Source organism: Gigantopelta aegis, chromosome 4 (genome assembly GCF_016097555.1).
Source record: "Gigantopelta aegis isolate Gae_Host chromosome 4, Gae_host_genome, whole genome shotgun sequence".
Taxonomy (NCBI): Eukaryota; Metazoa; Mollusca; class Gastropoda; order Neomphalida; family Peltospiridae; genus Gigantopelta; species Gigantopelta aegis.
In genome coordinates, this window is record NC_054702.1 from 108,375,861 (window position 1) to 108,391,081 (window position 15,221).

The 15,221-nt window shown below is 35.2% G+C and overlaps 1 protein-coding gene across 1 annotated transcript in view; it reads right to left on the reverse strand.

Moving 5' to 3' along the window:
• Positions 1-4,470: 4,470 nt before the first annotated feature.
• The window catches only part of LOC121371719, a 108,558-nt gene continuing 97,807 nt past the window's right edge, over positions 4,471-15,221 (reverse strand). The window contains exons 8-17 of the mRNA XM_041497816.1: positions 13,678-14,943; positions 12,305-12,405; positions 11,832-12,005; positions 11,171-11,332; positions 10,699-10,804; positions 9,174-9,361; positions 8,645-8,799; positions 7,878-8,055; positions 7,096-7,373; positions 4,471-6,630 (exon numbers count right to left, since the gene is read on the reverse strand). Coding sequence (XP_041353750.1) covers positions 6,414-6,630; positions 7,096-7,373; positions 7,878-8,055; positions 8,645-8,799; positions 9,174-9,361; positions 10,699-10,804; positions 11,171-11,332; positions 11,832-12,005; positions 12,305-12,405; positions 13,678-14,943 — 2,825 coding nt within the window. The 3' untranslated portion in view covers positions 4,471-6,413. The remainder of the gene's footprint in view (positions 6,631-7,095; positions 7,374-7,877; positions 8,056-8,644; positions 8,800-9,173; positions 9,362-10,698; positions 10,805-11,170; positions 11,333-11,831; positions 12,006-12,304; positions 12,406-13,677; positions 14,944-15,221) is intronic.

The following is a 15,221-nucleotide window of genomic DNA, read 5'->3' on the forward strand; positions in this document are numbered from 1 at the left end:
AAAGAATTTTCACAACACAGAAAATATACATGAACAGCAGTACATAAAAAGCTGCATAGCAACACAACGCAAAACATTAACGAAGTTATAAATAAAATAAATTTATCACAATGTGTCAACTGTCTATCAATATTTATGTTCAATTACCTAATACCAAAATGTCAATAAAAAGACATAGGGTTTGTTTCAAAAATGCTTATAAAACTTCAAATTTAAAATATATATTGATGAAAAGAAATAACGATACCCATACATAGTAGCAGCAAATATTGAAAGCCACCAAAACCTTCACTGACAGTATCAGAAAGTTTACTGTGTTACCAGCAATCAATTCAACAGTACTGACATTTAACCCCACATTACATCCCACATTTTATACAGACGTAGTTCATTAAACTTGGCCTCAAATACCATGTTTCCTTATTTCCTTCCATCAGTATATCTCAAGTTAAAACAACTGAAGATCACAATAGAATTTTACATTAAAGCTTGGATGACCACCACTATGGTCACAGTGCACTCTCTCAACAAGAGGCAAACTGCAGAATCATTCATCAACATTTCCAAGATAGTAACTAGTAAAGTTATTATATCTCTTAATGCCATCTCATCTTATCTTTTTAAATTTTTTAGTAAACACTAAAATGTAAAATTCCATTCTGTCTACCAGTATCGTTTTGTTTTATTTTGTTTTAAGAATACCATAACAAGAAGATTTGGGTTATTTATCTAGAACATACTGGAACAAGAAAACAGATTTTATATATATATATACATACATACATACATACTGTTCTTTAACATAAATTGAATTAATGCCAATTATTAAACTACATTAACTGTATGTTCTGAAAATATTAAAGAGACAGTGCTGGTTAGTATGAATAATTAAACAGAAGTTTCAGAAGCAATATATAGTTTATATAAAATGCATCTCAAAAGAATAATTTTGCATCATACATTTTTGCAAATATTATCAGTAATTTCCAAAAGGATATAAAATTGTTCAAATGTCAGATCAAGAAGTTAAGTGTGACACACAGTGATAAAATATTGCACACAGAAAGCTATAAAACATACTGAAAGCCAATATTAATCGACAAAAACATAAAAACTCACAAAATTATGTCAAGTTCATGAAAAAAGAAAATTCCCTTTACATTGCTTGAACATACAGTAAAACAATAATGGCAGTGTTTAATAAATAGTCAATATTCTCCTGTCTATCTTAAGGCAAGTCAGTGAATGATGCAGTATCAAATTTTTAAATAATACATTTCATTTATGTTAAACAATTAAAAAGAAATTATTACATTTCCAAATTGTGATTCATATATTGTGAACATCACATTGTTCAATATCAATGTTTGAAGTAAAAGATTTTAACAAGGTAAAAAACAAAAATATTACATATATTAAACTAATATAATATTGACTTTTCAGGTAATATATTTAATTTCATATCATAAATATATAGTTTAATCCTTTGTTGTGAAACCACACAATCCAAATTGTAAATGTTTTGACCGTGTTCAATGACACATACGATGAAAACGTATGTTGTAATTTAAAGTTTTAGGAAGGCTCCAAAACCCGCATCATTTATTTTCTTGCCTCCTGCTGCCTTTAACATCTTCATGTTTGAACACATACAACTAGGTAATATATATCTGCATCATTAATAAGTTAAAGCACAGTAATGCAAAGCAATTCAAATGACACTTCATAAACCAGTGTTATGCCCTGCTAATGCCTAGTGCCTAATATGTTTCCTTCCAATATTAGATGCCAAGTGAAGATACATCTAGAACAGAAAAGCCAGTGCTGTGTGAACCGCAATATACCAATGCTCTACAGTTTTAAAGGCATATTATCACATATTTACAGGATCTTATTGCTCTAAATGTGGATAATAAATTAAAATATATAATGTTTATATTACTAAAATAAAGATTATTATTATTCAGAGCATGTTTAAAAGCATCTGCTTAATACACTTCACCAATGCCATGCTTTCTTCACACAGGAGTCACATGACTCATAAAATACTCCACACATAGTCATTATCCCCCCCCCCCCCCCCCATCCCCCGATATTTGGAACATTGCAAAAAAAAAAATAATAATAAAAAAAATAAAAAAAAATATATACAGTGAAACCCCTCAACACCGGATGTTTTCCGCAGTCCCGTGATTTACACATCTTTTAACACTATATTTTACCCCTCAAAACCGGAAACCCCTCTAAACTGAACACCGGACAAACAATTCGGTCCCAATGTGTCAACTTAGTGTAAATCCTACCCCTCAAAACCGGACCATCTAACCGATACCAATCAATATGGCGCCCACCTTTCTGTGAACACCGATGGCTAGTGCAATATGCGCATGCTCGAGATCGCTGTTATCAGTGTAATCACCGCTGCATACAGTACAGGTACTGCTCAGCAGGCAAGATTAGCAACTAGACAATAAACAATTAAAAGGACTGATTGCAAGCTTTGGTATGAAGTTAACTACTGTAAACACATTGATTGTGTTGTAATTATGGTTAACATTAGCGGAGTTCGGGTTTGGGTTAGATGTCTTTATTAAGTTACGAGTGTTGTGATGATGACGACAACATTCCGTTATCACGACTAGCACGCGAACTCGTCACTGCCGACGTGGACACTGACATCTAGACCAACTTCGACGATGACGTGCCCTTCCGTGGGGACGAAATACCCAATGACGGAAGCGACAACGAATCCGAACAAGATGTTTTTGTTCCGGGAAACGATCTCAGCTATCCTGACGTGTTGAACATGCTTCAGATTTTAAAGGACTTTGCAATACAGAAAGATGAACGTTTCCTATTGCATGTACAGGAATTAGAAAGTTTAACGCAGGCAACCATTGTTAAACACAGATGTGAAAGACAACAGACATCGATTGATACGTTTCTCAACGTAGGCTGATTTATCGATTGATTGACAATTTGTGGACTTTTTAATGTATTTTTTATTCAATATTACTCCCATAGATGTTTTTATTTTTCTTAATGCTCATAAATGCACCATTTTTCAACATTCTTCTTGTTCTTGTTTTAAAACACTTTCCCTATTTTATGGAGAACGGAAGGTATTTCCGTCCAGGCAGACCCCTGAAAACCGGACACCTCTGAAAACCGGACATTTTACTTGGTCCCATGGATGTCCGGTATTGAGGGGTTTCACTGTATATATATTTTTTTTTTTTAACATAATATCAATAAGTGGAATATGGTGGTTATGTCCCATAAAGTACTTTTAGGAACAAATAAAAGGTATATATTTTCAAGTAAGATTGACCATTAAATAGGTCAATGATCTGTGATAATATGCCTTTAATGCAGTGTATAAATCAATTTTTTAATTCATAATTCGATGAATATGAAAAATTATTAGATTAAATGTTTCAATAAATATAGGAATTCATAATTTTGTACCTCTTGTTAATGATTTGGAGAATGAGGCACTAGGCAATTTTAAAACAACTATGTCTAAAGATTAATAAAATAGGAATACTTTAAATGTTAAGAAAACAGCTGCCCTATCATTATACAAATATATACCGAAGTGTCTTAAAATCTAAAGATAGTGTCGTTATTTATGGGTTCTAATCATAGCTTAGTGCTATAAATTAATGGGGTGTAAAACAATAAAACCCACAGACCATAGTAAATATGTACATGTATTAAAATGATAATTATATGCTGGTAATTTGCTATAGGTAGACTGGCTACCTTTTTCTACACAGTATGGCAGCTTCAGCTTAACCCATGCAACCAGGTAAAATTAATATTTTATCTAATGCAGTCATATGGTCAAAACATTAGACATTTACACGGTCAATTTAATCCAACAGAGGGTATCCAAAAGGTGTAGTTTTTCTCCAGTTATGTATTTTCCCCTGGATTTTTGGAGTTAAATTTGTTTTATTTTAAATAATTTTAACTTTAAAACAAAAATGTTGACTTAATATTGCATTAACCATTGTGAATACCCTACTGTACATACCAACCTGCTTCAAAATCTTCATATAGCAAAACACCAACAGATTATTATGAATTAGTGCCTTGGTTTAAAACCATGGCATCTTCATACCATTAGATGTGTTCCTTTATCCTGCTACCTTGTCACAATAGCAAGATTAGAATCACACTGTGTAGGTATTTTAAAATGTCCACAAAGTCCCATATTCTTTTCTTAGATTCACATAGTACACATCAAATGAGTGTCCATATTTTTTGTTAGGTCCTTCTAACATTACTTCAATCTGAGAAATGTCCTTGTAAATAACCGCTCTTCAGTACACGTAATACTGCTTCCATGGTTACGAGCAGTAGTAGTTTAGTAATCCGTATGACTGATAAAGACACCGTCATGGTCATTATAGGAACTGAGATGAATGCAACTTGCAATCATTTATCGGTATCCTAAACATGGTATGTCCTTTCTCTCATGTTTATTAACACACCAGCTTAAGAACGTTTAACAAAACCTTGTATTTTTATACAGTCGACATAATACAATGCGACAATACAGGTATTTGTAATAACCGACCTATCATTGAGTTTGGTATAAATCATTTTGATATTTACATTAAATCTAGGTTTTATGACAGATCTGACTATATTTTACATTGTTAGGTTATAATAACACCCAACTTAAAGTGAATGCAGATTCTGAATGCACAGTTAAAAACATTCTGATCTACTGTCCACGTACCAAGTTTCATTTGTATCTGTCAGAGTAAATCATTACTAATACATAATATCAAATCTCTAATATACCAATACATAATACCAGATTATGTACATATACAGGGATGTGAATTTTCAGCTTTTTGTCCGATTTCAGCTTTATTTGCATAAAATAGTTTTCACAAAATAGACTGGATTTGATTCTTAAAAAGTTACCTTTACTTGGTATGGTACAGATATTCCAGCTTTAAAAAAAGAATCATTTAATTTTTTTTTACTGCTTAGTATCACATCCCTGATATACTGTGAACAATGATATAAACTCATGTTCTAGAGCACAGCATGCTATTTGTACATAAATATTCACTTATTTAAAAAACCCTATTATCTGAAATAGAGGAAAATGGCAAGGATATGTTACTCTTAGCCATAAGGAAGTTAAAAAGCTAAGAATTGGCAAATCCATTTATAGTCCGTCCCACAGGGAATGCCTTTTCTCATATTAGAACATTTCAAACACTTTATTTATTTACGAGCCAAATGTTTTCTAAATTCACACAAAACTAATTTTTGTATTTTATTTCCAAAATATTATTATTTTTATTTTTTTTACATCAAATCAAACTAAAAGTATTTACAAAAATAATTTTTGTGGAATGATGGGACGGACTACAGGCAATTATTTTTTGGCACCAAACTTAAAGACATTATAATGTATTTAGTATATGGTAATTTTTCATACTGAAACAATAATATACATGTATTACCCATATGAAGAGTTTCTCAACAAAACATAATAATTGCCAGTTTTAAATGTCTTTTTTTTTTAAATTGCTTGACCAACTGTAAAATGTGTAACACACATTTTTGTAACAAACAAGATCCTTCTGTATACTATGAAAACACTTCCAATATTTTTTTCCAAATTCAAATAGTTTGACCTCATGTGATGCTTATTGGTCTATAAATTTGGTGCCAAAAACATATTACTGATTATCTTTAAACTATTGACAGCAACTTGTCTAATCATTGATTTTTCAAAGCCATAACTGTACACAGATATAACAAATCAACACATCTCTTCCCACAAACGAGAGATTTCTGTACGCTGTAATTACAAGAGTGAACTGATTTCCAATAGGCACTATCTGTAATAATATTAGAAATAATTATTTCTCTACAACGTTCATCCCACATTCTAATGACATGATCTTCATGTATTTTAGCACTCCATTTTTATTATTAGATCAATGTAGTTTTTGGCATTACACCAAAGTCTATCCCCTCCCCCAACAATTTCAACCGATATACCCTACTGTCCATCAAGTAGGTGCCTACTTCAAAAGATCCAATAAGAATCATGCCAACTTCAGACTCTTAGGCCTGATGCCATTTAATTTGATGTCCTTTAGACACTACCAGCTCTTCTGTGCCTGATCACTGGTATTATGCAATAAGATTCCCTTAGTGCTATGTACATTACGTTGCATTCTCTGTATGTCACCATTCAGGACGTCTGGACTTTCTTTTGCTTGACCATGCTATTTACATTCTTGTTTATCTCCCCTTATCCAGGGCCTGCATCAGCAACCAGTGTTCGAGGGCCTAGCTGCTATACCTTTGTCAACTGCTGGACAGTTGCCTTTCTTTAAGTATTATATACTGTGCAATATACCGGGTAGATATCTTCAGAATGGAGGTGGACCATTGACGTATCTCAGTTCGGGTGAAATACGTATTGAGAAATTGAAGAACTTGTCTACAATATCAGAGTCCATTAAGTACACCATTCCTGCTAGTAAAGCAAGGGCAGTGAACTGCAGAGGTGCGGATCGAAGCCAGGAACGTGAAGTGGTGTCCCTTGAATGTTTGGAGATCACCTGGTACGACAAATCTTCAGGGTCTCTGAAAAATAGAACACTTTTTATGAAATGGTTTACATTAAAGATTCTTGTCCTCATTTATTAATAATAATAATTTATTACATGTAAAAAGAAATAGATTTACTGTTAAATCATTTACTGAAAATCAATACAGATACTTTTTGGTTTCAAGTTATGTTGAACGCAGACAAAATATAACTACCAAATGGAAGAATGGTGTCTTCAAACTCGGAGACAAAACAAGTTTTGGATCTCAATTTTAACCAAATACTGATGCTGGGTCAGACAGAAAAGCTCACTGTTACATGCTGCATATAAACCAACAAATTAAAATTAAATTAAATAATAGATATCTCAACTTTAACCAAATACTGATGCAATCAGATAGTCAGACAGAAAATCTCATTGGTGCATGCTGCATAGACACTAAAAAAAATTAAAACAAAATTAAATAAAAAATTAAACATTTTGTATCGACTTCACTCACAGCTTGTTTCTCCTAATGATCTTTTCGCGCAGGGTTGCCGCGGACATGGCGAGTTGTCCGATTTGTGTCTCCTCTAACCCAAGATCCTCCTCATCCTCCACGTCACGCTTCGTCTCACGGCACGTCTTCGTGAACACAAACAGCTGGTTACGCAGGTCCGCCAGTGATGCAAGGAAGTCTTTCTGGGTTTCCTCATCAGAAGAACTCTGCAGCTCACATCGCAATGACTGGATGTTTTCTAGCTTACACTCATAAAGTCCTAAACTGCCCTGTAGATTCTGTGAGAGTAAGACATAAAATATATCTTACATGAAGTTATCAAATAAAAATGTGTCTAAGTATACTTATGAATGGAGACCACACAGTTACAGTAAAGAAAAAATTGTATACTGTATTTTTTAAGTAAAGTAAAGTAAAGTAAAGTAAAGTAAAGTTTGTTTTGTTTAAGAACACCACTGAAGCACATTGATTCATTAATCATCTGCTATTGGATGTCAAACATTTGGTAATTTTTAGTCTTAGAGAGGAAATCTCTAAGAAAACTGACTAATGTGCAAACTACTGAATAATGTTTCTATAATCAAGCTAACAACTTTGTTCATCTTCAAAGTTGTAATATTTTCTGTTTAATGTTACTTTTAAATCTCTGTAAAAGTATATTTTTAACAATTAGAGTTACTCAATAAAAGTAAAAAAGCTAAATTTCAGCATTTTCAGAGTACATGAGAGCTAGATGAAGATGGTGTAAATGTTTAATACTGCACCTTGTACAACAATCATACCTCTAGTTCTGCAATTAAATCCTTGTGTTGAACACGTCGGCCATTATCTCGCTGACATACTAATTTCTGCAGGCGCTCTCTATCTTGAGAAACAAGACTTTCAAGTTCATGACGGCACTCGAGGTATTTATACCAGTTCTTAAGCATTGCACTTTGCTCGGACAACTGTAGCACCACACTGAAAGAAACAAAACACAATTAGACAAAACATATCCAGGTACTGAATTTGGGAATTTTTAAAATGATATAATCTAGATATTTTGGGAGTCCATCTCATAATCTTACACTTCCAAAACAAATTCTGGGATTCACAGAATTGGACTAAATTTGCAGTCTAGTACATAGATACTAGACTACAAATTTAGCACAATTCTTGGTTTACCTTTGCTTGGTAATTGATATATGCAATATTGATGTATCAGGTTGAAAGTATAAAGACTATTTCACTTTGTGTAATGTAGATTATAAAATATGAAATATTTTGAATATTTATTTCCATTTCATTTTAGTATTTAAAAAAATAAATTGGTCATTACTTTCACAAACTGCTTCATATTCATTTTATCAAATGATTTGTTTATTTTAATTCTTGAATAAAAACATTAACACTAATTTGTGTTTATTACTTAAAACATAGTAAAAAACACTAATAATAAGTCTAAAGATTACCTGGTTTGAAAAGTTTAAAGTTTGTTTAGTGTAACGAAACCACTGGAGCATATTGATTACTTAATCATTGACTACTGGATGTCAAACATTTGGTATACCTGATTTGAAGGCGACTATTAGCTTCCTCTATGTCAGCCAGCTCTTCAATGAACTTCTTGAGTGGGATGGCAGGATACTGCTCTCCAAACTCCTCCAGCATCCCCGCTACTTCACTGGTGGCCTGCTGCTCTTTCTCCAGACTCACCTGCTGCTCCTGATGTCAAAACAAATTTTTTTACAGACAAAATTGTTTAAAGATTTTTAAAATTAAAACAAAGTAAAAGTTTACTTGATCAGAAAAATTATCTGACCAAAATAATAATAAAAAAAAGAAAAAGAAAAAAAAAAAAAAAAAAAGTGAGAAAAGTTAAAGATTAACCTTTTATTAAAGAACAAAGGAAAGAACAGGTTTCAAGTAGTACTAAAACCCGTAGGATTTCCAGAATATTCCAGGGCATCTTTAACTTTGATTATTGACTGCCTCTTACTGCAGATGCACTGATATGATGTTAAACTTATAAGGTTATTTAAAAAACAATTAAAAATTAAAAGGTTTTTTTCCTCTATGAATTATAATATTACCCATACCTTCAATTTTTCAACAAGTGCCTCCAGCTCCTTAGCAGAACTGAACTTCTTAGTGTGAACATATGTTGCTACTTCCTGCTGCCTCTTTTTAATGGCCGACATTGATGACAAAATGGATGCCAGCTGGGTGGACTGCACCTGCCTCTCGGATGCCAGAGCCTGCAACTTCTCCCACTGATACAGCAAATCTGAATATCATTAAATACACTTATTTACTACATATCAGTGGCATGATTTTCAACTATAAAGAATTACCTGACTGTTTGTACTTCAAAGATCTAAAAAATAAACCCCAACATGTTGACAATTATGGTGTTATATACAAATGGTGATTAAAGATTGATGTAATAAGCAAAGAAAAAGATACTTGTGTTCAAACTTAAATTTCCATTACATATATTACAATATATCTTCATCCCATTTGTCCAGACAAAGGAATGGCAGTTTGTTCATTTCTCGATTAACGTAAAAATTACGTCGTTAGGGAACGTCATATCTGATGATGTCATTTTATACGGGCAAGATGTCTTATTGAGCCTTGTTTATGAAACAAAAATAATTCCAAATAAAATAAGAACTTTTAAAGTTATTATTGATAAGTATGTTTTAAATTTAATTATAGGGATTGTCTGTTATTTCTTTTTTGTTCATCTGGGTATGAACCAAAAAAATTATCGCAAACTTATATGAGAATGTTCGCCGATTCACAATTTTTGTATTCTGATGAACGTAAAAGAAATAACAGACAATCCTTAAAAAGATACAACAAAAGGAGAAGCATATTTGTAAACACCTCAGGACATTTTAAACCAGTTTGTTGTGTCTAACATATGATTCTTTTGACATGATCTAAATAGTTTTAAAGAAAAGGTGTCACAACAGAGGCTATTCCTACCAAAAGGTTTAAGTGATCTTTATATGCATTTTCCCACAGGACAGTGCATACCATGGTCTTTAATGTACCAGTCATGGGCCATTGGTTGAGATAAAAAAAAAAACCCACAAAAACAAGTCCATAAAAAGCAACTGATCTGCCATCCATCACACCAGAGATGTATTTGGCACACTTAGGCCACTAATATTTACAAGATTTTGCCACACCCTTAAATGTGGTGCCCTTGGCCTGGACCAAGTGTGCCTGTGCAGTAATATGGCTCTGTCTCAGGTAAGTGCTCTACCACTTAGCTAGATCTCGATTTGTTAGAGATGAAGAAGCTAATGGAGAACTAACCCTGCACCTTAAGAACATCTCGGTTTGTTAGAGATGGAGAACCTACTGGAGTGGAGAACTAACCCTGCATCTTGAGAACATCTCGGTTTGTTAGAGATGGAGAACCTACTGGGGAACTAACCCTGCATCTTGAGAACATCTCGGTTTGTTAGAGATGGAGAACCTAATGGAGAACTAACCCTACATCTTGAGTACATCTCATTTTGTTAGAGATGGAGAACTTAATGAGAACTAACCCTGCATCTTAAGAACATCTTGGTTTGTTAGAGATGGAGAACCTAATGGAGAACTTACCCTGCATCTTGAGAACATCTTTCTCTGTGACATCCTTGGAGTCGAGGTGGGCTGAGATACTTTTCAGACATCGGATGTTTGTCTCACACGTTGCTATGATCTCAGCCTAAACAATAAAACATGAACAAAAAAATACCATTAATATTTTAGATGATGTTGTCATTTCGTAGCTATCTTAGCACCATGAAATCATAAAATCATCACTACAGCACACCGTAGTGATGTCATAACTTACGATGATTTTACAATTTGTAGCACCAAGATACCTTCGAAAATATGGGCCCAGGTGACTAAGTGGCATTTAGATGTAAATAATTAACATCATTGACCAGGCTAAGTGAATAACTTACATATTTACTAGGTTAAGGCGAATAGTTCAATTGGATGGGTTGAGGTGCCGGATTAAAACTGTGGTTAATGACTTACATATTTAGAAGTTACATATTTGAATAAACTATTGTGAATAACTTACATATTTAGCTGGGGTGAGGTGAAGATGGGTGCCCATGGAATTTTTTCGTTTCTTCTTCAGTGACTGGTCAGCTAGTTTGAGCTGCATGCACGACTGATCTAGAATGTAGTGGAAATCCTCCATGTCAGAGTCACTGTCATCATGGTGACCCGATCCCGCCATCTGCAATAGTAATAAATAAGTATTTTATGTTTGGTTGGTCTGTCATATCTTTTCTGCATACATGGTTCAAATTTTAATTTTTATATATACTGTTTAACATAAAAATGGGATGACTATGTGTATAATCAATAAATATATGCAGCTGAGAAGGGGAGAAAATAGTTTGAGGACAGAAATTTTAAATGTACACTTCACTGAAGAAATCTACATAATGCAAAAAATACTCTGCCTGCATCCCCCCTCCCCAATCATGTAATGAAATCTGGAACACACCTAAAATCAATTTAAACTGTATCACTTCATTCCATAGAACAATCTCTAACAGTCAATTTATTGTGCTTCTTAAGATGTTCTCATGTATACACAGACTCTGAGCAACTCAAATATGTTCATGTTTCAACAAAACGTTAACTTTACTCTTACAATGACACCATCAATCATACCACTATAAACTGCCAGTATCTGTAGAAAAGTAATCACCTCTTAGTCTGCCACTCACCGTCAATTTAGCCTTGCGCTTCTCCGACGTGGCTCGTTTTGCGATGGCATCACCCAGAATGCTAGACCGATGCCCGTCCAAGTGGATCTCTTCATCAAACTCCATCTCGTCGATGGGCTCCCAGTGTATTTTCTCCTCAGTCAGATCCTCGCTCACACTCGGGTACAACGGGGCCTGAGCAAACATGACAAACACTTGTAAACACACTAATCATGGATTCAAATTACTATGGCATTAACAAAGTTTATAAAATATTACATTAGAAACAGTATAAAGCATGGACAGAATAAATTATTAAAAAACCCAGAATGCTGTTGTATGAAATATCTTTTCTACCATAAACTAAGAAAATAAATGGTATTCAGTTGAGGTTTTTAATTAACAATGTAATATTCATAATTGGTCTAGTTTAATTAATATATTTTCACTTGTAAAAATAAAAAATTTGACAGACCATGTATACATTTTCTCACCTGATAATTATCCCACGCGTTCTCGGAAAATGAACCAGTACTGTTGAGAATGTCTTCATTCTCGGATGTTGGGGGATCCATGGGTGGAGTGAGATAATCATCTGCGAGAACACAAAATATAAGGAATTTAAAACAACCCCTCAGTTCGTTATTTAAAAGCAATGACCCCAGTTAGGCTCATTACTTATAACAAATCAACTCTAATTGACAAATGTTATCATTAGAAAATATTTTAGTCATACTTGTCCATAAAGGTTATACATAAAATAATGCCTTTACAAGCATGTGGTCTTTAAGTGCAGGTGACCGTTATACGAAGGAATAACACAGGCCTTTGTATTTGACCAACTATCATCAGAGTTGTTATAAAAAGTGCTGATTATAGCAGACTTTACTTTACTGCTCATTTTGTAAACAGAAATAGGCATATAAAAGGTTTAATGATACCTTATAAAACAAGCATTATGATATTACTGCTAAAGCAATACATATTCCCTAACGAGTCCAAATTTTTTTCCATCTCCTAAGTTCAAGGACAATAACTCTGTCAAACATAGGCAAATCCCCATGAAACTCAAGCCTGGATCTTAATTTACAAAATTCTTGCAACTTTGCGATCTCGCAGTGCAATGCTAAAAGACTTGAAAAGAGGATGCTTTGTTGTCTAACAGAGCCTAAGAGACCTTTGTGAATTAGGCCCCTGATCTGTAGCTCTACATGATGAAGCTATATACAAAATTTATGATTCATATCTTGAGGCATTGCAAAAACTAAATGTGGGACAGACTGACAGACGAATGGACAGACAGATGGAGACATAACCGTACCCCACTCCTGTTGGATTAGTAGACAGGTCTATTCCACCCATGGATACACAATTTGTTGTCAGGGACAAGGCTTGCTGAGTCCCTGACATCATATTATGTACCTGAGGGTGGAATAGCCCTGTCCCACATGGATACATAATGGAGGATTATTTTTCTCCCATCCAAAAGATGAAAAACAAGCATTTTGGGAAAACGTAAAAAGCCTACTTTTTTTCTTTTTTTAATCTTACAATAAAATAATCATAACTGTACCCAAAAATGGTTTATACTAAAAGTATAATCCGAAAATGATAGTATAATTTCATTATGACAGCAGGTTTCCTTGTTTTCATGAAATATAAAAAGCATTTCTTGCGTTATTTTGCCTTTTATGTGATGTCACCCAATGTTAATATCAGCTCAAACAACAGAAATCACGTGGTCATGCAAGACCGATTTATTCCACATGGGCTGATGTCATGGCTAGGGATGGGAGAAAAGATAAGATCCAAGGACAAACATATGTAGAATTGACACAAAACTCTAGTCACTGGTAACAGCACCAACCTGACGTGTCAGACTCGCAGCTACTGGAGGATGCCCCACTGCTGGACTTGACCTGGGTTAACTGAAACCTGTCCACCATATCGTCCGTCTCGCTGACCGGGTGTGCTACATCATCCTCGCTACTCCACTCAATGGAAGGCACTGAAACATTTGAGTCTGCGCCAGACACAGCGGACGTTTTGTTTTGTGTGGACGAGTATCGCAGTTTGCGCTTAGCTGCTCTCGGAGATGTCTGCTCAGACATTGAAAGAGATCGTTGGAAAGTTTGGGGGGCATGCTTCTGCCGTGGCACTGTTGCTGCTCTTTCGGGGTATAAAAACTGTGATTTATGTTTCGATGGGGAATGGGTGATACGATCAATAGCACTTTCAGAGGTGGAATATGGCTGCGAGTCCAACATTTTCGTGAATTCCTGCATCTCTATAACACTCCATGGACGGTCTTTCAGCTTCCTCGGCCCCATCTGGTCCCTCAGTCGGACATTGTTCAGCACTTCCGCAGTTTGCTGAGAGAAGGACACATTCTCGTAGCTGGTGTTCTTGGAATCAGATGTGTAATCCAGACCGATGACGCTGTCAAACAGGGTCTCCGTGTTGTCATCAGTGGCCGTGGTGCCGATGTCATCACTGGCGGTGGAGAACTCGTCATCCTCACTATTGTGGTCGTCGGTCTCCTCACAGCTAGCCTCCTCCCCGCTGGCATCACACGAACTCACAGTGTTACAGCCGATGGACCGCACTTCCTTGACCGGCGATGGAACCACCCCAATCTTCACCGGACTCGTTCTCACCAGATCTTCTACCTTTTCTATCAGAATCTTTATCTTCTCCTGAGGGTCGGTTCCTCCTTCCACCTCAGACGACTGGCTACTCGAGCCTCCGTTCAGAAAGGCTTTCAGTGTGTCGTCAATCTCCAGATCCATCCGTCCAGAATTCACGGAGCAGGTGAACTTCTCCATGGGCACCTCCTCCTTGCTGCTCACTGTCACAGCGGCTGGGAAGCTGTCCAGCTTCCCATTGTTGGAGCCCACCACATCCTCGTCCGTTGTCTTGTCGGTAGATTCGATGTCGACGGGTACCATGCTGTACATGTAGTAGTTGTTGTGTCTGCTGTTGAAGTTCACGTGTTTCCTCTCGGTGAGCGGACTCCGGTCACTGCAGGGAGAGTCGCTGGCAACCTCACACTTCCCTGGGTACCGGTTCTCCAACATGCTGTGAATACGCATCAGCTCCGTCTCATCGTTGGAGTGACTTTCACTACTGTATCCTGAAAATAGACAATTACATTGTTAATGCTGAGATAAAATAGCTGACATGTTTTCAAGGAAAAAGGTTTGAAATACTTTCTTTTGCAGTGCTGACATATATGTGATATAAATTATTTTATAAAATAATAGAAGCATAACTTAAAAATGTTGGATTCATGTTGTAAGAAGCAGTACAAATCTGGTGACAATAGTTGTCAAAACTAGTCACCTGAATAATTCTGGTTAATCCCAATGCAGGAATCCAGTGACTTCATCTAACTGTGAAGCTCAGATTCTT